Source organism: Annulohypoxylon truncatum (genome assembly GCF_022578515.1).
Source record: "Annulohypoxylon truncatum strain CBS 140777 unplaced genomic scaffold F4807scaffold_15, whole genome shotgun sequence".
In the NCBI taxonomy this organism is placed as follows: domain Eukaryota; kingdom Fungi; phylum Ascomycota; class Sordariomycetes; order Xylariales; family Hypoxylaceae; genus Annulohypoxylon; species Annulohypoxylon truncatum.
This window is the reverse complement of record NW_025953801.1, coordinates 461,283-482,234: the sequence shown is the minus strand read 5'-3', so window position 1 is coordinate 482,234 and position 20,952 is coordinate 461,283. Positions and strand designations below refer to the sequence as shown.

General features: G+C 48.8%; 8 protein-coding genes across 8 annotated transcripts; 7 read left to right on the top strand and 1 right to left on the bottom strand.

Annotated features, from left to right (window-relative positions):
- Positions 1–351: 351 nt before the first annotated feature.
- On the top strand, positions 352–1,474 carry F4807DRAFT_425033 (uncharacterized protein). The gene is made up of 4 exons (XM_047997933.1): positions 352–764; positions 825–892; positions 942–1,030; positions 1,105–1,474. The coding sequence occupies exons 1-4, from the start codon at positions 459–461 to the stop codon at positions 1,449–1,451; spliced, it is 810 nt and encodes a 269-aa protein (XP_047854475.1). The 5' UTR covers positions 352–458; the 3' UTR covers positions 1,452–1,474.
- Positions 1,475–4,410: 2,936 nt separating this feature from the next.
- F4807DRAFT_425028 (S-adenosyl-L-methionine-dependent methyltransferase) lies at positions 4,411–6,277 on the top strand. The gene is made up of 4 exons (XM_047997932.1): positions 4,411–4,534; positions 4,584–5,189; positions 5,263–5,547; positions 5,664–6,277. Exons 1-4 carry the CDS (start codon positions 4,435–4,437, stop codon positions 5,699–5,701), a joined length of 1,029 nt encoding a protein of 342 aa, XP_047854474.1. The 5' UTR covers positions 4,411–4,434; the 3' UTR covers positions 5,702–6,277.
- A 1,143-nt stretch (positions 6,278–7,420) lies between these two features.
- Positions 7,421–9,397, top strand: F4807DRAFT_79613 (mitochondrial f1 ATPase subunit). The gene is made up of 6 exons (XM_048003498.1): positions 7,421–7,659; positions 7,885–8,042; positions 8,228–8,284; positions 8,338–8,458; positions 8,516–8,981; positions 9,032–9,397. The coding sequence occupies exons 1-6, from the start codon at positions 7,588–7,590 to the stop codon at positions 9,133–9,135; spliced, it is 978 nt and encodes a 325-aa protein (XP_047854473.1). The 5' UTR covers positions 7,421–7,587; the 3' UTR covers positions 9,136–9,397.
- Positions 9,398–10,028: 631 nt separating this feature from the next.
- On the top strand, positions 10,029–11,071 carry F4807DRAFT_79615 (uncharacterized protein). The gene has a single exon (XM_048003499.1). The coding sequence runs from the start codon at positions 10,113–10,115 to the stop codon at positions 10,686–10,688; it is 576 nt and encodes a 191-aa protein (XP_047854472.1). The 5' UTR covers positions 10,029–10,112; the 3' UTR covers positions 10,689–11,071.
- Positions 11,072–12,047: 976 nt separating this feature from the next.
- Positions 12,048–12,665, top strand: F4807DRAFT_460242 (uncharacterized protein; the record flags this gene model as incomplete). The annotated part of the gene is made up of 2 exons (XM_048001497.1): positions 12,048–12,307; positions 12,401–12,665. The coding sequence occupies 2 exons, from the start codon at positions 12,048–12,050 to the stop codon at positions 12,663–12,665; spliced, it is 525 nt and encodes a 174-aa protein (XP_047854471.1).
- Positions 12,666–13,260: 595 nt separating this feature from the next.
- Positions 13,261–14,385, top strand: F4807DRAFT_460241 (F1/V1/A1 complex, alpha/beta subunit of ATPase; the record flags this gene model as incomplete). Its single annotated transcript, XM_048001496.1, has 4 exons — positions 13,261–13,358; positions 13,418–13,449; positions 13,652–14,052; positions 14,122–14,385. 4 exons carry the CDS (start codon positions 13,261–13,263, stop codon positions 14,383–14,385), a joined length of 795 nt encoding a protein of 264 aa, XP_047854470.1.
- A 335-nt stretch (positions 14,386–14,720) lies between these two features.
- On the top strand, positions 14,721–16,739 carry F4807DRAFT_425013 (Ribokinase-like protein). Its single transcript, XM_047997931.1, has 5 exons — positions 14,721–15,094; positions 15,227–15,324; positions 15,514–16,236; positions 16,297–16,412; positions 16,463–16,739. The coding sequence occupies exons 1-5, from the start codon at positions 14,995–14,997 to the stop codon at positions 16,464–16,466; spliced, it is 1,041 nt and encodes a 346-aa protein (XP_047854469.1). The 5' UTR covers positions 14,721–14,994; the 3' UTR covers positions 16,467–16,739.
- Positions 16,740–20,199: 3,460 nt separating this feature from the next.
- Positions 20,200–20,853, bottom strand: F4807DRAFT_424996 (uncharacterized protein). The gene is made up of 2 exons (XM_047997930.1): positions 20,831–20,853; positions 20,200–20,565 (listed from the first exon to the last, which is right to left on the bottom strand). The coding sequence occupies exon 2, from the start codon at positions 20,547–20,549 to the stop codon at positions 20,328–20,330; it is 222 nt and encodes a 73-aa protein (XP_047854468.1). The 5' UTR covers positions 20,550–20,565; positions 20,831–20,853; the 3' UTR covers positions 20,200–20,327.
- Between the last annotated feature and the right edge of the window lie 99 nt (positions 20,854–20,952).

Below are 20,952 nucleotides of genomic sequence, written 5' to 3'. Positions count from 1 at the left end.
TAGAGGGAACTTCACGGAACTATGTCAATCATACTGGAATATTACTGTAAGCCCGGGCATATAGTCGCCGCCGCAGCTGTCCTGTCTCTTTTAGACATTATCTCCGTTTTGCTTCGGATTTGGACTCGACAGAAACAGCAACAACGATTGTTGGCTGATGACTGGCTTATGATACCAGCTTCGGTATTCATTCCTTGCAAGACTTCGATGTGATTCCATTAATAACAGATATTCAGTTTCTCACAACAAGCATAGGGGCCTGTTTAGTTTATGGCGTTTCCCAGGAAGCCTTCGGATATCCTACCAAAATCGATCAAAACTTGAATGGAAACCCCCTTGATATTAGTAGTGCGCAGCTTTCGACAGCCTTCAAGGTACGTAGCAGAACGCGTTGCGGTTTTATAAGATGACTGATAACCTTATTCCTATTGTTTTAGGTCGAATTTATTATTATTTGTATGATCCCGCTGGCCTTGGGGTGTACTAAGGCATCTTTCCTACTCTTTTATAGGAGGATATTCTCGGTCAATACAACAGTCGATAGGTTCCTCATCGTGATTACCGTGTTAGTAAGCCTATGGACGGTTGGATTTTTCTCCACGACGATATTCGAGTGTGGTCTAGACTTCTGGGTGCTTTGGGGCACCAATTCGAGCGCTAAGAATATAACGTCACATTGCGTTAATACTCAGCACTTTTCTCTTGCGTTTGGAGTTACGGACTTCATCACGGACGTCGTTATAATTGGTATCCCTGTTCCCTTGGTAAGTTCTCAGATACTCCGTTGAGGCTTATCATGAGGCGTGTTAACATGAAATACCTAGATTTGGCGCCTGAGCTTGTCAACAACCAAGAAGATCGCAATTATTAGTGTATTCCTCCTAGGGGCGGTGTAGGTAAAGGATCCGAGTACATTGAGATATATAACTAATATACGACAGGACCATTGGAGCATCATTGACTCGACTCCTTGTAATTACCAGAGATGTTCACGCAGACGTGACATACAACCCCTACGAAGATCAGATCTGTAAGTCCTCTCAACATATGTACCTACACAGGAAGGTAGGTGAGCATTGTCCGTTGCTAACTTTCTTGTTTCAGTGGTGATAACGGAGTACCTCTACTGGGGGATGATCGAATGTGGTATTGGGGTATTCGCCGCCTGCTTGCCGACTTTACGATACTTGATTCATAGATTGTCTGTACGAACAGTGGTCGACAGCACTAGAAGCTTATTCGGATCATTGCCATCAGCGTTGCAATACGGTAACAACAGCCAAGAAAACATATATGTGGACCATTCCGTCAATAACTGCAGCTATACGGAAACACAAAACACGCGCAGATGCGCGAAGCTACCTACACTTGCGAAGGATGCTTCTGGGGTAACACCTTTACCTAGAATTGAAAGTCATCCTTTGAGAGGTTACCGGAGGGGGGAAGTGTAGATAAATCCTCATGTCGGTGCGACGTATAATGCGATCGATTTAATTGAATAGACACAAGGTTAAAGACGTAATAATAATAATGTCTAATGATTCCATAAGAATTCCGGTTTAATGAATAACGCTTGATAAGTAATAAATACCGTTGTAAGGGAGGTTGATTCTGACCCTTAATTTTCTTATCAACTCGTTATCTTTTTTTGCGCATCGACATGATGGTATTTTTTTCTTCTTCTGTATTCACCCTCAGGACCTGTCGCGATTAATTTCAACATTCAAGCTTCACCAGAAGAACTCGAATTGCTCTCTTTTCATCTGGGCTATATTTTCTCATGTCTCCATTAACTGATTAGAAAGCATCATGTCTGCCCGATCGCGCTGCCTTGGCGGCCCCTCTCGAATTCTCCCTATTAGTTTAATTCAACCTTTAAACAGTACGATCTCACTCAGCCAGACACGACTATTTAATGCTAGCTTGCGATCGCGTGCACTAGGGGTTAAGGTGCAGCGGCTCGACACAATTCGGCATATGGGGCGGCGCACTGACAAATGGCTTGACGATACTCGTGAACTTTATATGTCAATAAGAGGTGATATTTCAAGAAGATACCGAAGACCGAATGAAATTACCCTCGCCCGGCACGTCGACCAGGTCGAGAAGCACACAGATGAAATGAAAGGATTAGTTATTAAGATATTTGAATATAAAGTCAACTATACCGTTGGAAAGTTACGGCCCAAACTATCAGATCTATCAAACCCAAAACCGGACCCATGGTTAAAAGAAAAGTTTGAGGAAACTTGAAAAGCGAAAGTACGCAAGAAGAAGAATATGGGTGATCCATACAGACGCAACAGTCTCAAGTCAACACAACACAACTTTAGAGTACTCAAGCATACCAATCTACATCGATCAATAGCGCTATTGCTAGAAGCCAAGCGCCTGAAGCTAGAGCAGTATTTGCTCGAAGTGAATAATAGTTACCTTCTTGTAAGTAATACTTCTGCACTCGGCCAAGACTAGAAAATAATCCATAGGATCACAGGCCAGGCAGGAGGTAGGTGCATGTGAAAGGGAACTTACCAAGTTGAAGCGCTATTAGAAGTCCAAATTCAAACTTCCGATGCGGCTTGATAGACCTAGGATTGGGTCAACCTCTAAGCAAGCGCCCACAGACAGATGGAGTCTACTTGTTAGGAAGGTGCGAGTCGCATCGTGAGGGGTATATAAGAACAGGTTCTGAGCTTTTAGCTTTGGAGTGAACCTCGACAATACAACATTCTATCCCTCCTAATACTGATCTCAGACACACCCATTCATCCACAAGCTCCACAGGCCCTTGGGGCTGGTGTAACTTACACGCCGCACGAATACAAGCTCGTGCGTCTCCTTCCGCTCCTGTCACCACATCGTGGCCTCTTGTAAACAAGAGAGTCAGTTGGTGGGAGGAATGTCCCGTCCATCATTCTATCTCCCCCCACCGAATTTCTATGTTACCAAAGTCTAGTATACATATCGGGGAGCCTCTTACACCTCAACTGAGTCAGCAATCTCTTTTCTAGGAAATGATTTTGCGAGCCTTTAACGTGCGTCTCGGGACTGGGGACCCGCAGCGTCTTAGTCAGCTTGATTTAGAAGTTCTCATTATTTGAACAGGCCGAGAGGGAGAAGGAACTCTAGAGTCATGACAACTCTTGTAAAGCTTCCCAAAGGTCTATCTGGATATCTCCGCACTCCACGAACCGAGTGACTCTGCCCCAGCCCCGCTCTCCACCGGATATTTCTATGTGGTAAATAGTCTGCGAGTTGTTGGCAGTGCCGTATTAAGGGGTTATGTTTAGAATGTATTCAGGCAGAGGAAAAGTTGACTAGGTACCTAGATAGCAGACAGATAAGTATTCCAGATTCGAGCCCTCCATCTCCAAGATTACGTTCCATCCATGCTGATTTCCTCGCTTATTTTGATCACGTTATACGTTTATATCATGCTATGCAGTATGAAGCAGATCTATGTGGGATGAACACAGAGTCAACCAGCAAGCCTGTGATGTTATGAGTACCTACATAAGTATATAAGCTGACCACCGCGCTAGGCTAGTCGCAGTAACTATTAGTAACATGCTCGACAACTAAGATATTGCCTTGTCTTTGGTATATCCACCTAGAAGCAGCCTGGCACAGCAGCATCCATGGTATCATGGATATCAGTCGCTTCTGATTCGGTAGCCACTTCACTTTAGCAAGTGAACCGGACTCTCGGAATATCAGCATCGAGGTCTACAAGTGCAGCATTAACCCCGCTAAATAGGACTTCATGCAGAGTGGTAGTAGCGTTGACGTCGCTGACTCCAGTTTTAACCCAGTCGAAATCATATGGATGAAATGGATGATAAGGTACCTAGCTGTTTACATCCACTACCCATCGGAGCCAGCTCTAGTCGCGAGTCGCGAAGAGGTCCCTAAAGGCATACATATATCGGTGTCTCGGCATACATAACATGTGGACATATTGTGTTGTGTACCCCTAGATATATAAAACCCCTTTCTTCTTAACCCCCCTCCGATAGACATGTTCACCTGCCTCCCATATTAATACCTTGCCATAGGCACATTACGTTTAGAGGGTGATAGAGGCCTTATCGATTCCAAGTTGTTGCTAGTTTCCCAACAAGTATCTATCCTACCTACCTACCTAGGCAGCCAGCGTTTATGATCGAAAAAAATGGCAGCTCTACAAATTGATAAATTAGAGGTCCTGTCCAAAGAACTCTCCGCCCATATCCAAGCATTACGTGCTATCGACAAAGATGAAGACCTCGCCAGGCGAATGGCAGTTGGTACCGCAAGGACACTGTTGAATGAACTAATCCATACCGAGGAAGCAACTGCTGAACAAATGGTCACCGTACGTTTACGCTGGCATAAATGTTCATTGCGATACGCTAATGGTGGAGTGTGTAGCTAAGCGAATGGGCCTGTATCCGGATGTTCATGAAGTGGAAATTCTTTGACAAAATCCCCGTAGAAGGGGGCGTTTCATACCAGGATCTGGCGGCATCAGTAGGTGCCCAAGGGGAAATTGTTTGTAGGCTGGCTTGTTGCCGTCGTCCTGTCATGCCTTGCTAACCTCCTAGCTCGGATGGGACAAATGCTGGTCTCAACCGGCACGCTTCTACAGCCAAAACCCGGCTCTGTCGCTCATTCACGCTTGTCGTTGAGGTATAAAACTGGCAATAGCAACGGCTCTGCATTCGCCATGCTGTATGACGACTTCCAGCCCGTCTTCGCGAAACTACCCGGCTTCTTCGGCAAGTATGGGCCAAATTTACCGGTTGGCAAGACGAACATACCGATCACCTTCGCTTCTGGGGCGGACGGCAAACTGACCCCCTGGGAGGTATTCGCGCAGCAGGGCACGGAACATATAGAGCAGTTTGGCTTGGCCATGCAGGCGATGACGGGATATCTGTGGCCACACACGGGCGCGTATGACTTCACCTGGGTTGGAAAGTACGCCGCGACGAACCCGAATAGGACGTTGATCATCGACGTCGGCGGAAGCTTCGGCCACTCATTGCGGGCTAATCTGGTTAAATATCCTAACATTCCTCCCGGCCGATGCGCAGTTGAGGACCGTGAAGAGATGATTCCTAGCATCACGAAAGCGCATGCGAATGACCCCGTCATGGAGAACGTGCAAAAAGTGGCGGCGGATTTCCACAAGGAGCAGCCGGTCAAAGGTAATTAAGAACCACCCATAAGTCTCTTTCTCGCACGGATATGGCGGTCTTCTAATGGCAATAATGAACACAGGAGCCCTCATCTACTTCATCAGGCGTTGCCTCCACGATTACGACGATAACGATTGCGTCAACATCCTGAAGATACTGGCGGACTCGCTCCCAGAAGACGAACCGCAAGCGAGGGTCTTGATTAACGAACATATAATGACAGATCCTCCAGACCGAGAGGTTGCGGCTATAGATATTATCATGATGACTTGGGCATCTCTGGAGAGGACTGTGCAGCAACTCGAAAAGCTTGCCGATCGAGCTGGTTTGGTCGTGATCAAAGTCCACCGGGCGGGGGGCTCGAGTCGTATGTAACACCCGTCCCCTTTTTTCCGTATGACTTGTTTCTACAGTCGATTTTGATCGGATATTACTACTCCTAAGCGTTATCCATCAAGAAAATGCTGACTTCGGCCGCAATAGTGGGGGTCCTAGAATGCAAGAAAGCGTCGCGTTCATAAATGTAACATTGTGAAGGCTGTATGGCCAATAGCATCAGAGACGATGCTATGCTACTTGGATAACGAATACGGTGCCATGTGCGATAGGAGCAATGGAAGGAGTTGGTATATAAACACGTGCCATTAGGTTCAACCTAGAAGGTTTACGGGACTTCAACGTCCACAAGGCAGCACACCAGAGTCACTCGGGAAAAATTTATCGTATGGCTGTATTGCTATATGGCAATTAGCACACCAAAAATAGTAAAAATGGTCGATATGATTTGCTATACCTTGGTTCGTAAACCGACGCTGCGATTGAGTAGTCCTGGCAACTAGCCCCTGAGCTGGCTTTCCGGGTGAGATCTATGGAGTATTTCGAGGTGGGAGGAATAGGTCTTCGGTATAGCACGGGTCGGAAGGCTCGGTGGTGTATCCCTGCCCTTTCAACATCACAGACCGATTTGATTTGATTATGTCGGTTTCGATATCCCTTCCGAGATTGATGCAGAGTTCGATACAAAGTGTGGTCATCCCCGCAATCTGATCAAAGAAGCGGGTCTAATACGGGTTGAGGATATAGTATGCGAGATGTCCCTGTCGGTGAAGGCGTCTTAGATTGTGTGCAGTGGTATAAGATACTTAGGTAGGTATGTACTTGCATTATCTCATCATCCCCCCGCTTCTTGTCGAACTGTAGAAAGAACCACTTATATTAAGGTAGAAGTAAGCAGACTTCATTGGATATTAGCCTGACTCTGGAGCTCTGCGACGGAAACCAGTTCGAAGCAGCAACGCTCTCCTCAGACTCAAAGATTTGGTGGGTGTTATCAGCATATTCTCTCCAAACATCAGGTCAAGCTTGTAGAATCGGAATCTTTCTTCGAAGACAACTATCTTGTTCATTATTCGGAGCCGTTCTTGGCGTTTGAGAATGTGAGAGTGTCAAGGATTGGACTAACCCGACTAATTTACGACTCTTTATATCGATACATGATCCAGATACATATATATTCAACTTAAACATGATACAAGTGCAATAAGCCCATATATCAGAGTAGAAAGGTGTGGTTAGTTGAGTGGACCCGAGCCTTGAGACGCACAGAATAAGGTAAACAAAACCACCTCCACGATGTACTAGAATTGGTATTAACCTATGGTCGCCGTTGGTGAGGCTCTGCTTTGAAAGTACGTCGGAAGATGATTTGGATAATTAGGTAAGCATCGTGTTTAGTGACATGGAGAAGTGAACAGACATTGATATTGAAGGTCTAAACCTGCTACATTGCATTATAAGCATGCTGATTCCTGGTTGATGTTGAAATGGATATCTTGAGTATGACGTTTCAACATCTTTCTAACTCATTGAGGCTCAAGTCGTATCCAAGGTGTGGGCCCTAAGTGATATTTGGCTAGACTGGTAATTAGACATTGCTATGGCCTCTGATATGTCGAGAAGGAGTCTTGATCGGTTTTTATTACTGTCGTTTTATTGTTAGAGTAACCTGTATATGGTGAGAAAGTGAGACATGCTTTAAACCTGGTTGTACTTCGTTGATATTTACTACCAAGACAATGAAGTGTAGAAGCACAGGTTTGCGCGTGAACGGTGGAGGTAAATATGGATGGAGAGAAATAAATAACAGTTTGTGCCGGCCATATTAGCTGGCCACGCCGATGAGTCGGAACCTTTCGGGGTTACTGTATCTTCAATAGCTGGTCCGTGCGCGTTTTTCCTTCCTCCCCTTCGTTTTCCGGGCGCCTCAGCACTCCTCTCGAAAAAGTCTCCATTTGCAAACCACAGCAAAATACCCATTCCTCCTCCTCAATCTCCTCTCCCAATTGCAATTAAAAATTGCAATTGATTTTTCCTTTTACCCTGGAGGATCAAATATCCCTCTTTCATAATGTTTCGCAACGCCCTTAGACAGTCCACGCGCGCCGTGAGCGCAATTTCTGCCTCGGGCAGAGTCGTTACGGTACGTTTGAACCTTGGTAGTCCGGATGCCATCTCAATTCCATCGGCGAGGTCGTGCCATCGATGCCGAAGCATTTTATGGGAATTTGCGAAGCTCAATTGAAGCTTTTTATGTTATTTTGAAGCTTCTAGAGCTTCTGGAGCTCTCGTAGTAGAGCTGCGGCTACCTGGTTATTTATCGTGCACAATTTCGGACTATCGGCTAACGGTGTAATTTTTTTTATAGGCACGAAATGCCGCACCCGCCATTTTCAACGTACAGGCCCGATCCTACGCCGACGCGAAAGCCTCACCCACCGAGGTCTCTTCTATCCTCGAGCAAAGAATTCGTGGTGTATCAGAAGAATCCAGCTTGGCTGAGACTGGTCGTGTTCTTTCCGTCGGGTATGTGTGGAGCCAAGAAAGCGAGATTTTTCAACAGGCGGCGATCTATTCCTACAGCACAACTACTATACAAATTTGCTGTTGCGAGCATACATAATTCCCATATATTATGTTATAGTCGCAATAATCGCATTCTAACTTTAGGTTGGGCAATTGAATCATATTTACTAACTTTGGGTCTATAGTGATGGTATCGCGCGTGTGCACGGTATGGCCAACGTCCAGGCCGAAGAGCTTGTTGAGTAGGTGCACCTACTCCCATGAGCTGCGAAATATGTGACTAACCATTGCGCAGGTTCGCTTCCGGTGTGAAGGGAATGTGCATGAACTTGGAAGCTGGACAGGTCGGTGTTGTGCTTTTCGGTTCTGACCGTTTGGTCAAGGAGGGCGAGACCGTTAAGCGTACCGGAGCAATTGTGAGTATATGAGTTATAATTAAGCCTAAATCGACCAGCACCACTAATCGCTATTAGGTTGATGTCCCCGTCGGCATCGAAATGCTTGGCCGTGTTGTTGATGCCCTAGGTAACCCCATCGACGGCAAGGGCCCTATCAACACCAAGGAGAAGCGCCGAGCTCAGCTCAAGGCCCCCGGTATCTTGCCTCGACGATCCGTCAACCAGCCCGTGCAGACCGGCCTCAAGTCCGTCGACGCTATGGTTCCCATCGGTCGTGGACAGCGTGAGTTGATCATCGGTGACCGTCAGACTGGAAAGACTGCCGTCGCTCTCGATGCCATCCTCAACCAGAAGCGATGGAACAGCGGCAACGACGAGACCAAGAAGCTGTACTGTATTTACGTTGCCATCGGCCAGAAGCGATCTACCGTCGCCCAGCTTGTCAAGACTCTCGAGGAGAACGATGCAATGAAGTACTCGATTGTAGTAGCTGCGACTGCCTCTGAAGCTGCTCCTCTGCAGTATATTGCTCCATTTACTGGTAAGTTTTCTCTTTTCTTCTTTCCCCGTCTATTTTGCGTTTACATAAAGTTTGCTCCTGTTTTTCCTTTCGCTATTACATCCGGGTTATGCCTTCCCTTCCGGACATGGACAGTACACATTCGCCCTGGGTGCAATGTCTTCTCGGGACATGACTTGTCTTCCGGATAGTACAACCCCGCCATGGGTGTAACATGTTCTCAGAACGTGCCTTCTCGCAGACAACACCCACCCACCAGGGTGCAAAATGTTCTCAAGGCATGCCTTCCGGGCAGGACGCACTTGCCAGGTTGCAAAATGTTCTCATGGTGCAAAATGTTCTCAGGACGTGCCTTCTGGAAGTTGTTGACCTCGGGGGAGGGCGATATCTTTAAGGCCCAAGGGTTGTCCTGAACTCCATCCTTTTTCACCTTTCATACCACACCGGGAGAATTTTCAACAGAGAAGAGGGCGATGTCTTAAAGCCCAAGGGATGTCCTAGACTGCATCCTTTTTCACCTTTGATACCACGCCATTGGAATCTTCAACAGAGAAAAGAGGGCAATGTTTCCTAGGTCCGATAGGCCATCCTGGATTCTGTTCTTTCTCACTCTTCATACCACTCCATCAATTTTTCGTTAGAATCACCGACCAAGCAACACAACGATCATAATGGAGAGTACAAAATAAATTGTCCCAATGGCAAAGGCGAAGCCAAGTGTCCAAGCGATTGTCGACAAGCTCACGTTGTCAGCGATCCGCATAGTCGCATCAGACTGGCTTGTACCTCTGATGCCGCCTACCCTACCTCACTACACGTACTTGAGCGGCTCTTTGACTCTGTATTCTTCAACGACTTATACGCTGGGACAATCGAGACATTTCCAGAAGCATTCATCATTCTATCGGCATCTCTTTTCGGATTGGTGATCTTTGGGAGTTCCTCTGTGAAACACCAATGTAAGTTTCTACCATTCCCCTAAACGAACCAGACAGTTAACTAACACTTGCATAGTATATCTCAAAGAAGGCTGTGTGATAGCCACGTCACAAACTCGAAGCGATACTCCAGCTTCAAGGGTTTGAGGGCCTTTGGGCCGGCCTAGAGCCCCCACCACCTGCCCACAGGGTCTGGGGTGTTTACGCTATCGTGATGAGGAAGGTGGGCTCGCTGCCCAAGCTTTACATCGGCTCTGGGACGAGAAGGACCAAGGGGGTCCAGGCAAGATTTAGGGATTACGATCTGGGAAACTCGTTGCCGTTCTGCATCAAAGCTTCCTTGGGAAATGGGTACAAGATGACCAGCAGAGGCCTATTGGCCTGGATGCGACCTCCACCTCCTGTCACGACAGGATCAAAGAGCCTGCGGGTGGAAGCTATCACCTGCCAATTGAGCCAGCAACCACCAAAAGAGGAGAATCGCAAGTCGGACAGCCTCGCGATATTACAGGTGATAAGGCTGATCCGTCACACCTCCCACATTGGTTCCTCTTGCTCGCCTTCGAATGATTGCTGTAGAAGGTGTGTTCACCCGGTTGTTTTTTGCGAGCCGGCCAGATATTCTGGACAATTTATGGACTCTCCTGCCCCTTCTCCCGTCCTGGTCTCACCTTGCCGTCGGCTGGGCACCCCTCTGTTCGCATACATCGCTGAAGGAGCGGCCACGGGGCCACGTCGACCTATCCCCCGCCCAGCTCCTCGAGATGTACGAGAAGACGAAGCTACATGAGGCCCAATTGTCGAGTCGGAACTCGAGACGGCGGCGGGAAGAGAGAAAGGCCAAGGACCCCGAGTACCTCAAGAAGGAGAGGGAGAAGAGCAACGTGTGGCGACAAGCCCACCCCGATCGGCCCCTCGCCTGGGCTGCCAAGACTCGTGCACGTGCCCGTGCCTCTGGGGTGCACACGTGCAAACTCTGTAATAAGACCTTCGCCTCCGCCGCAAACTTGAAGAGGCACGAGGGGGGGAGGGATTACAAGGCGAAAGCAGCCGGCAAGGAATAACCACCATCGGCCCGCGCCCTCCAAGAACGATCCGCCATCGCCAGGAACCGACTATACAACAAGTACCGTTGTAGGGTGTGTGAGAAGAATTTCAACATAAAGGGGCATCTGGACAAACATCTAAGAAGCAAGGCCCACATCGCCAAGGCCGACCTCGTCGAGTCCGCTCTCGCCAAGTCCGCTCCTCAAACCACCACCACCACCTAACTCACCATCCCAATCAAGGCCCAAGGGGCCGACTCATAAATTCCTCCTCTTTCTCCATACCATAATTCGCGCCCAACACCTTGCCGCGGACATCTTTACGTGCACAACGTGTAACGTTAAGTTTGATTCCGCCGCAAAGTTGAAGCGTTACAGTAAGGGGCCGAGACCACAGGGACATAGCCGATGTAGTGTGAGAGCCTTTGTGCACTCACACGGCGTTGAAAGAACGCCCCATCGGCGATCTCAATCTGACGCCGGAGCAACTTGAGGCCATCGACCGGCAGAGAAAGGAGCAACGGGCCGCGGCCGATAAGAAGCGGCGCGAGGAAGACAAGGCAAACAACCCCAACTTCCTCGAGGAGGAGAGGGCCAAGAATGAGGCGTGGCGACGGGAGCACCCCGATCGGCCCCTAGCCTGGGCTGCCGAGTCTCGTGGCCGTGCCCGTGCTTCGGGCATCCACACCTGCAAGTTGTGCAACAAAACGTTCGCCTGCGCCGCCAACTTGCAGAGGCATGAGCAGGGCCGGGACCACAAGGCCAAGGCAGATGGCACCGAAAAGGAGCCGAGCGCCCGCGCCCTCAAGGACCGAGCCGCGGTGCAGAAGAACCGGGCAGTCAACAAGTACTACTGCAGGTTCTGTCGGGTGCCCTTTAACATAAAGGGCCACCTCGACAAGCATCTCCAGAGCAAGGCCCACAGGGCGAAAGAGGAGGCCGCCGCCTTCGTCTCTAAGTCGCCCACCATACCCCCGAAATCCCCACCAGCCGACACCGCCGAGGCCCAAGGGGCCAGTCTATAAATATCCCTTTATTACAACCATCGAATCTCCCGTCTGGCTCTTTTCGGTTCAAATTTACAGCTTCAATTCTTTCAGTTTATGTTTCCCTTCGCCTCCAACTTGCAGAGGCACGTCGAGGGCCGGGATCATAAAGCCAAGGCGAATGGCCAGGCCAAGCCACCATCCACTCGCGCCCTCAAGGAACGCTCCGCAGTGGAGAAGAACCGGCAACTACAAAAGTATTTCTGCCATGTCTGCCGCGTTCCCTTCAACATAAAGGGACATCTGGACAAGCACATGATGTCCAAGGGCCGCCGGGCAAAAGCTGACACCGCCGAAGCCGCCGCCGACCCCTCTGAGTCTCCCACCGACCCTCTCGTTCCCGCCAAGGCCTAAGCGGCCAGCAAATAAATCCCTCCTCTTTCTCCATACAATACTATAATTGGCGCTAGACACCTCGCCGCAGTTACCTTCACGTGCACAACGAGTAACATGAAGTTCGATTCCGCCACCAAGATAAAGCGGCATAACAACGGCCGAGGCCATAGGGCCAAGGTTGCCGTGGCCGAGGGTGGTAAGGCCAAGCAACCAACCGCTCGGGCTCTTATGGAAGGAGCAGCGGTGGAGAAGAATCGGGCTTATAAGAAGTACTTCTGTAGGGCGTGCAACTGGGCCTTCAACATCAAGGGCCACCTGGACAAGCACCTAAGGAGCTAGAGGCATCGCACCAAGGTCAACGCGAAGGTCCGAGCCAACTACATCGCCGCCGGCACATTCACATGCAAGCCTTGCGACAAGACTTTCGCTTCCGCCGCGAACCTAAAGAGGCATGTTGAGGGCGAAGGCCATAAGACCAAGGCGGGTGGTCAAGCCAAGCCACCAACTACCAACCACCCGCGCCATGAAAGCACGATTCCAAGTACAGAAAAATCGACTATACAATAAGTACTCTTGTGGGGCGTGTGCGAAAAATTTTAATATTAAAGGACATCTTGACAAGCATCTGAGAAGCAAAGCACACCTTGCCAAAGTTGCCGCAGCCGAGGCCCAAGGGGCCAATTTATAAATTCCCCACCCTCCACCACCCAGAGGAAATTGGAATCGAGACCATTTGCATGGGGATCATAGCGAGAAAGAGCTTTTTTCCAAGATATGTCAAGAAATACAGGAGGACTTGGGCTCAACCCGAAGTCGACCCGAATTGGACCCGGACTACTTTTCAAACTTTTCATGTTACTACGCTTTCTGTCACCACCTAGCGATCTTTTCCTTGAACACTGGATCCACCTTATATTTATAGGCTAATCATGTCATGAATGAAGCGTCTAGTTTGGGTGAATATTTTAGGGACAACGGCAAGCATGCGCTCATCGTCTATGATGATCTATCGAAGCAAGCTGTCGCGTACAGGTAAGTTGTTACATAACCATTAAATATTCTTTCTATCTCTCATCTAACATATTTCTCAGACAAATGAGTCTCCTTTTGAGACGTCCCCCAGGTGAGTTTGAAAAAAACTACCCCACCTGCCCCACTCTACCCCAACTCCAATTGGCCCCACTTTCAATTGGCCCCACACCGCCCCACACATTCAACCACATGCCCCACTCTTCCATTTTCTCACCTCCTTCACTCACGATGGCCTCTTTGGCTTCATTCCATTCACGACAACACCATACTAATATTAAATCACGTGATTTGAGGCCGAGAAGCGTACCCGGGCGATGTATTCTATCTGCATTCGCGTCTTCTGGAGCGTGCTGCGAAGATGAACGACAAACACGGCGGCGGCTCGATGACTGCCTTACCTATTATTGAGACTCAAGGTGGTGATGTGTCCGCTTACATTCCTACCAACGTCATTTCCATTACCGATGGCCAGATCTTCTTGGAGGCTGAACTCTTCTACAAGGGTGTCCGACCTGCCATCAACGTCGGTCTTTCTGTGTCTCGTGTCGGTTCCGCTGCTCAGCTTAAGGCCATGAAACAAGTGGCTGGTTCGCTCAAGCTCTTCTTGGCCCAGTACCGTGAAGTTGCTGCTTTCGCCCAGTTCGGTTCTGACTTGGATGCCGCTACCAAGCAGACCCTCAGTCGTGGTGAACGTGTAAGTAGTACTAACTTGCTAACTTGAACGTATTGATTATGAATATGTGCTAACTATGCCCCCTTGTAGTTGACCGAGCTTCTCAAGCAGAAGCAATACTCTCCTATGGCTGTCAATGAGATGGTTCCCCTCATCTTTGCCGGTGTCAATGGTTTCCTCGACCAAGTTCCCGTCAACAAGATTCTACAATGGGAGTCTGACTTCCTAGCCCACCTCAAGACCAACGAAGCTGACCTGCTTGCTACCATCGACAAGGAAGGTGCGCTCAGCAAGGATCTTGAGCAGAAGTTGCGGGATGTTGTCTCCAGCTTTACCAAGAGCTTCGTCTCCTAGACACATCATAAAAGGCATCAAACGGAGGGACTGTTTATACCTTAAGGACCTATGATGGTGGACCATATTTCTTTTAGAGGGGTGGCACATGACGGGTAGGGTGCTGAATAGTGAGAACGACGGGTTCTAGATGGAAGCATTCCAATTCCGACCCTTGTAAAATAGAGCCAAAAACTCAAGAGCACTCGATTCTTTTTGCGCACATTGTTCAGCCAATATGTCGTAACGTAAATTTGCATGCCGTAATATCACTCCGAGGTAGGACTAATACTTTGAAGTCACAATGAGCTACTTTATTGGACGGGTGTCTCTTGGTGACATCATACTCAATATGTCAAATGTAGTGGTTTGATCATGGCACAACAACTTTTTAACCAACATACAAATAACCCATAAACTTATTCCTTTTCAGCTTCAGAACCGTTCTAGGACCCCTTCATATCTAAATTGCAACATTTCATTCCAGTCGACAATTCGTACTCTTGTTTTATCAACTGTCGAAGTCGAAGCTCCATCCCACTTCAATCGCTCGTTTCCGTTACCCCGCGGTCCGACCGGGATCTCGCACGGTTCAACTCTTCCAACCTTTTGGCTCTTCTGCAAAGAGACATGAGCTCCGAGGCCGCCGACATGTTGTCGCCGGCCACGAGAGAGATACTGGGCAAGGTCCGGCAGATCGTGCCGCCTATGCTGGAGAAATTTCATAAAGGTGCGTTTGCTTTTCCTCCCTCGCTCCGGATTAGATGTGGGGAAGAAAAGAGCAGTAGCAGCTCGGTGGTTGCCGGCGAGGACCAGAGCTTTGAGGAAAATACAAAGAAGCTAATTGAATGCGATGTAATAGGTCAACTGGGCCGCGTGGCTGTCATTGGAGGCAGCGAGGACTACACGGGTGCTCCGTACTTCTCGGCCATGGCGAGCGCGCGGCTGGGCTGCGATATGGTGTGTCATCTATTCCTACCGACCTATTTACATTCGATTCCGCTACGTTATGCACCGCTTCCTCTATTCCGAGCTTTCCATCCTACTCCAATTCACTTAGGTTTATTCTATGCAAAGCATTAAATTACGAGCTACGAGGCGTCAGGCAATAAATAGCAAAGCTAACACTCTCTCGTCCTCGGTCCACAGTCCCACGTAATTTGCACGCCCGCTGCCGCGGCGGTCATAAAGACCTACAGCCCGAACCTGATGGTGCACCCGCTGATGCGGCAATCGCCCTCCCCACACCACTCCTCCGACTCCTCCCACGCCGTCGCCGACTCGGACCCCGCGCACATATCGGGCAAGATCATCGACATGCTCCCCCGGCTACACGTCCTCGTGGTCGGGCCGGGCCTCGGCCGCGACCCGCTCATGCAGGAGACGTGCGCGCGGGTCCTGGCTGCGGCGCGCGAGCGGAAGATGCCCGTGGTCATGGACGCGGATGCGCTCGCGCTCGTGACCAAGACGCCGGAGCTCGTGCACGGGTGGCGCGAGGTCGTGCTCACGCCGAACGTGGTCGAGTTTGGCCGGCTGTGGAAGGGGCTCAAGAAGGACGGTGACCCCGACGAGGCTGCCAAGGGTGCTGATTCCACGCGACAGGTCGAGGCCCTGTCCAAGGCGCTGGGTGGCGTGACGATCGTGCAGAAGGGTGGGAGAGACTATATATCGAATGGCGAGACGACGTTGACGGTGGATGTGACGGGTGGCCTCAAGAGGAGCGGAGGCCAAGGAGATACCCTGACGGGTAGTATCGCGACGATGCTGGCGTGGCGAAAGGCTTACCTGGATGGCATTTGGGACCACGACGGGAAGCTTGGCGAGGCGGAAACCCTGGGGTTGGCGGCGTTTGGAGGCGCGGTTATTACGAGGGTGAGTTCGATGAGGTATCCATGGATGCCGAGGGATACACTTGCTAAACTGTGCTTATAGGAATGCTCACGCCTCGCCTTCGGGAAGAAGGGCAGGAGTTTACAGGCTAGCGACCTTACCGACGAGGTTTATATCGCGTTTTTGAACCTGATCGGTGAAGCGATCGAGAAGAAAGGGTATGTACCAGTTGTAAGTTATTATACGTCCTAATACTGACGAACCACAGTTAGAACGGATGGTAGCCACAACATGAACGTAACGACCTACTCCAGGTTGTGACAAAAAATTACAAAATGAGCAGGGTCATCATACCGAGTACTAGGTAGCCCGTTTTACTTTGCTGTGAACTCTACATGTTTACTTCCTATGGCATACGGTGTTCTTTGGCTGCATGAGAGTACGAGCTGATTTAATAAGGCGCACGAAAGATCGACATGTATAAAGATATTAATCAGCTAGATCAATGACTACACAATTATGAATTCAAATACACTTGCTCTGAATGCAGATCGGCGACGAGTCGTACACGTTGGAGAATGCCGTGCGATCCTACATGCATCATAGGTGATTGTCAACAGATGGATTCGTAAAACGGCGTTGCAGCATCCTCCAATACGCGAGCGTGAAACCCAAAAACATGGACGCTTAATATAACTTAGAGGCGATAGCAAATATGGATGCATAGGTAGTTATGGCGTATATCGTTACCCAAGTAGGGGGACTCTATGATATTTCTTATGAATTTGTGCTTCCCTGACGAGATGGATGTTTATTGTCAAGACTGGTCCTCACCGCCCGTAGCACTAGTTTCAAAAGGTCGAGTCGAGCCATGTCGAGTCATGCCGTGTAATACAGGCTGCTGTGCTTGTGTACTGTTGTGACGACTTCAAGTTTCGGAGATTGGTTGATCTCCACACGTTCCTGCAGTGAATTAAGAAAATAACCCTATTCGGAGGAATTTCCTCAACCGCCTTGTTCTTACTCGATTCGACGAATACTGCGCGGAGGCTGATAGATGGTTCTGTAAAGTGGGTTTCGCGGAGAATTGACCCCTTTACGTGATTCGGGTCGTCCGGATAGAATCTGGGGTCTAGTGAGTTGGATCTCGAAAAGCATATGCACGAAGCCATTGGGAATCTCTGCAGATAAGGGTTCAACAACGACCCGATCTCAAGGCTAAAAGAGTGACATCCGAGATCAAAGCTAGAACGGCGCCATCCAATCGATGTCGAGACTTGAGCACCTCGGCACGACTGTCACGGGATATTGCATAGGCAACGAAAGCAACCGGGCAGGGTCACGTCAGGGCTAGGGATCGCTCGGATCTGATCCCCTCGGACGCAACCGTAAAAGAGTTCAGCGTCCGGACCCTGTCGCTTCTATTTGAGACTCATTGGCCCTCGAGAAGCAGGTTACCGTGCACCGAGACATATAACCCGGAGGACGTACGACGCGAGGAAGATGTGAAAGCCTCTTACTCTACAAGCGTGATGCTATATCTACCGTGGCACATTTGGGAAAATAATCTCAGCACTAGTTAGCGCCGCTCTTCTCATACGAGCTACCAAGCCAGCCAGCTTATTTAGCTATCCTAGAGACACAAGATTCTATTGGAACAATCTAGCTCACGACGAAGCCCTTTAACTTAAATAAACTAGATACAACCCACTGAAGCAATATGTAGAACGCCAGGGCGTTCGGAAACAACGCCGATATCCAAGAAGGCTAATAGACTGATGGACGCGTAGCAATACGCACGGCGGACTAGATCCGTAGCGTCGAGAAGGGAGGATGGGGATCTAGAAAGTCGTGAATAGTAGGCCTCCGAGTACAGGATGACGCACCCCATCGGGGATACTATGTCAACTCATGCAAACCAAACGAATCGATCCGAATAAGCAATTCCATCAGTTCATGCAGCAATGTAAATCTTCCTAATCAGATTATGCGGCTGATCCCCAGAGATAGCGACGTTCATTCCTGATGATGTCGTAGACCCTAAGCTATTGTGAACCTGCCTTAGTGCATGCAGCTTGATAGAGAGTCTCAACGACAATCGCAAGTGATTGGACGATATATATTCCTATAAAATTATAGCTGACAGATCACAAACATTAGCTCATGTAGACTCGAAAAAGACCCGACCGACTGGGACGTATATGTGCCAAGACCAGATCTTGACAAATCTCAAGGGATGAGGATGACCGATACCATGCTATTGCAGAGTGACATGCTATTGCAGAATACCTCGCTGAGTATATCGCCTCCCGATAGATATGGGGGGAACCCTAGAATGGCGCCTGCACGTCCCCGACGCAAGGCTCGGAGCTTAATTGCTCTTCCTATAATTCACGTCGTCTCTGTGATTCGAACGGGACATTGCGGCGTTGAGAAGCACAGCTTATCCGTCTACGTACGCGCGGCATCTGGCAGGATATCAGGTTCTTCAGTATCGATCCCATTTTCCTCGTTACATAACCTTGGAAGTGTATTTTTCTAGACCTTTTTTTTTTTTTTTTTTTTTTTTTTTGGTCTCTCATTTTGAGGATTAATCGAAACACGACCCTCAAACTCCAGAGCAAAGCTGAAGTAAAAAAGAACAAAAAGAAAAGAGGAGGGGATATCGATATCCGAAGGCTGTGGATCGGGTGAGAGACGAGACGTGTTCCGTACCTAACATAAAAATAAAGGAGGAAGTGGATCTTCATTATTGAGACAGTAACTTAGAGGTAGACGTTTTACTCCGGAGAGTAACCGACAACTTTTCCCCAGCTCAATTAAACTGTAATGCATGAATTGACATCTAGAGAAAAATAAGAGTGTAAGCAGTGTTCGATGCTGTAATTGCGATTTTTCGTGAGACTTGAAGAGAGTAAAAGTTGATTACCTTGTAGATTACAAATTTGCAGGTCATGTTCAATGTTACTACCATCGAAAATGCTGCCGGTTGTGCTAATTCGTTGAATTGGGCTTAGCCGGTTTCATCGCCAAGATTGATTTTTTCCCCCACCAGCCCAAATATGGACATTGTACCCAGGTACCTTGTATTTTGTCCAACTTCAACCCCACGCTTTAGGGAAACTATCATCTCTTGCTTTTACACAACCGACGTCGTGAGCTCCCTTGCGCCCCTTACGCCAGTAGGCCTACCGACTTTTCCGTTCGATACCTACCCCTAAACCCTTGAGAGGGAGTGATCTTACGTCTCAAGTGGGACGACGGGAGCAGCCACGGCTCGTAATACGCTACGACAGCCGAGGCTTGCTAAGTTCGATGTGACTTTCTCGGTAGCGTACCGAGCCTCTCGTCTTTCCTTTTTTTTAAGAAGGGATAAAGGGGCGGGTTGATTTCTCAGCTTCTAGTATCCATAGTGTATATCGTGTCTTACACAACCCACCATGCTAACGCTGATGTGGGGAGGGTTGAAGGCCTCTCAAATGGCCAAAGTCAATGGAGGCCAAAAGCCGTTGTGGGCGACCCCAGCCCTGGGACTCGGGTGCTGTGACTGCCGCATCTCACCTAGGCTGGCCTACCTAAGTTGGTAGAAAGCGCTATATGTCCAATAGACCTGTTCTATTTCGAAGGCAAGATACGTTAACGGCTGATAGTCAGGTACTATGCATATGCGCATATATCGTACTTGCAGGATGGGTGCGAAGGACATCAGATCTTGGAATTTGAACACTAAGACTGAGTACAGGAGAGGATTGTTGTACACGGAGAACACGGGGGACTCGAATTGCTCGGGTCTTAGCCGTTTCTTCAAGGTTCCCCTCTCATCCCATACATATATTTTCCGATTTGTTCTCAGAAAGGGAGACAGTCTCGAATTGAGTATATCACCGTGCTTGGCTGTGACTGCCCTCTCTAAGAATGCATTTAGGTATTTGGGTATCTACTTCCTGGTTGGAAGCTTGAAATTGTACGGGATGGCAAGTTCGACTTAAGATTCTGCTGGGAGAACCAGAATCCCAGCCAACCAGCCCACATTCCTAAATTGGTGCTATACCAGCCATGTTGACCAATGGAGTTGGGCTGCGACTAGGTACCTTGATGTAAAGTATCCAGGTACCTACATAGGTACCTACGTATTAAACGACTGTACCTAGCCCCGAATCCTCTCTCATCCCATCACAACCCTCCTTCATTATCACTCTACCTAACGTTCGAAACTTCAGATGAGCTGAGACTTGAAAACTTGTTGTTTCCTGCATCATTTGCCACCGAGGAGCTGGCTGGATGGCTAAGTGACTCGATTGCCCACCAGCTAACATGACGCACAACATTACACATACAAGCTTACTGCTGCTCATTCTCCTAGAGGTCTAGGTAATATTTCCTGGGATCGAACGATCCTCATATCAAATTGTAAGTCTGCATACCAAACATCTTCTCGTTCAGTGTTCTCTTCCTTGTTTAGCCAGCTCCGAATAACATAACCCATCTACTTTGGCATACCAGTCACTAGTAATATCTACTAATCAAATCCCGCATCATCTATTCGACATCGTGCCTTGTCGCTCTTCTTTCTAGTATCCTAACTTGCTTTACTCAGAACCACACCCGCACTTACATCCCAGCTAATGTTTCCCAGCATTGAACTGCCCCAGACGCCACCGTGATCTAGTCTTGATTTTCAAGACCTATCCCTGCGCCCGGTACCCCGGCCGCGGTTGAGACATTGCAACCTCCTTTCTGGCCCATCTACCGTCTCAT

Excerpts from the sequence above, each read along its gene's own strand:
- F4807DRAFT_424996 (XM_047997930.1), bottom strand. The coding sequence starts at position 20,549 with ATGAGCAGCAGTAAGCTTGTATGTGTAATGTTGTGCGTCATGTTAGCT.
- F4807DRAFT_79615 (XM_048003499.1), top strand. The coding sequence starts at position 10,113 with ATGAGGAAGGTGGGCTCGCTGCCCAAGCTTTACATCGGCTCTGGGACG.
- F4807DRAFT_425013 (XM_047997931.1), top strand. The coding sequence starts at position 14,995 with ATGAGCTCCGAGGCCGCCGACATGTTGTCGCCGGCCACGAGAGAGATA. Across the intron at positions 15,095-15,226 it reads GCTGGAGAAATTTCATAAAG|GTCAACTGGGCCGCGTGGCT; the intron begins GTGCGTTTGCTT and ends GCGATGTAATAG. Across the intron at positions 16,237-16,296 it reads GAGGCGCGGTTATTACGAGG|GAATGCTCACGCCTCGCCTT; the intron begins GTGAGTTCGATG and ends CTGTGCTTATAG.
- F4807DRAFT_79613 (XM_048003498.1), top strand. The coding sequence starts at position 7,588 with ATGTTTCGCAACGCCCTTAGACAGTCCACGCGCGCCGTGAGCGCAATT. Across the intron at positions 8,043-8,227 it reads GGTCGTGTTCTTTCCGTCGG|TGATGGTATCGCGCGTGTGC; the intron begins GTATGTGTGGAG and ends TTGGGTCTATAG. Across the intron at positions 8,459-8,515 it reads TTAAGCGTACCGGAGCAATT|GTTGATGTCCCCGTCGGCAT; the intron begins GTGAGTATATGA and ends AATCGCTATTAG.
- F4807DRAFT_425033 (XM_047997933.1), top strand. The coding sequence starts at position 459 with ATGATCCCGCTGGCCTTGGGGTGTACTAAGGCATCTTTCCTACTCTTT. Across the intron at positions 893-941 it reads GTATTCCTCCTAGGGGCGGT|GACCATTGGAGCATCATTGA; the intron begins GTAGGTAAAGGA and ends AATATACGACAG. Across the intron at positions 1,031-1,104 it reads CCCCTACGAAGATCAGATCT|TGGTGATAACGGAGTACCTC; the intron begins GTAAGTCCTCTC and ends TTCTTGTTTCAG.
- F4807DRAFT_425028 (XM_047997932.1), top strand. The coding sequence starts at position 4,435 with ATGTTCATGAAGTGGAAATTCTTTGACAAAATCCCCGTAGAAGGGGGC. Across the intron at positions 5,190-5,262 it reads CAAGGAGCAGCCGGTCAAAG|GAGCCCTCATCTACTTCATC; the intron begins GTAATTAAGAAC and ends TAATGAACACAG. Across the intron at positions 5,548-5,663 it reads CCGGGCGGGGGGCTCGAGTC|TGGGGGTCCTAGAATGCAAG; the intron begins GTATGTAACACC and ends CGGCCGCAATAG.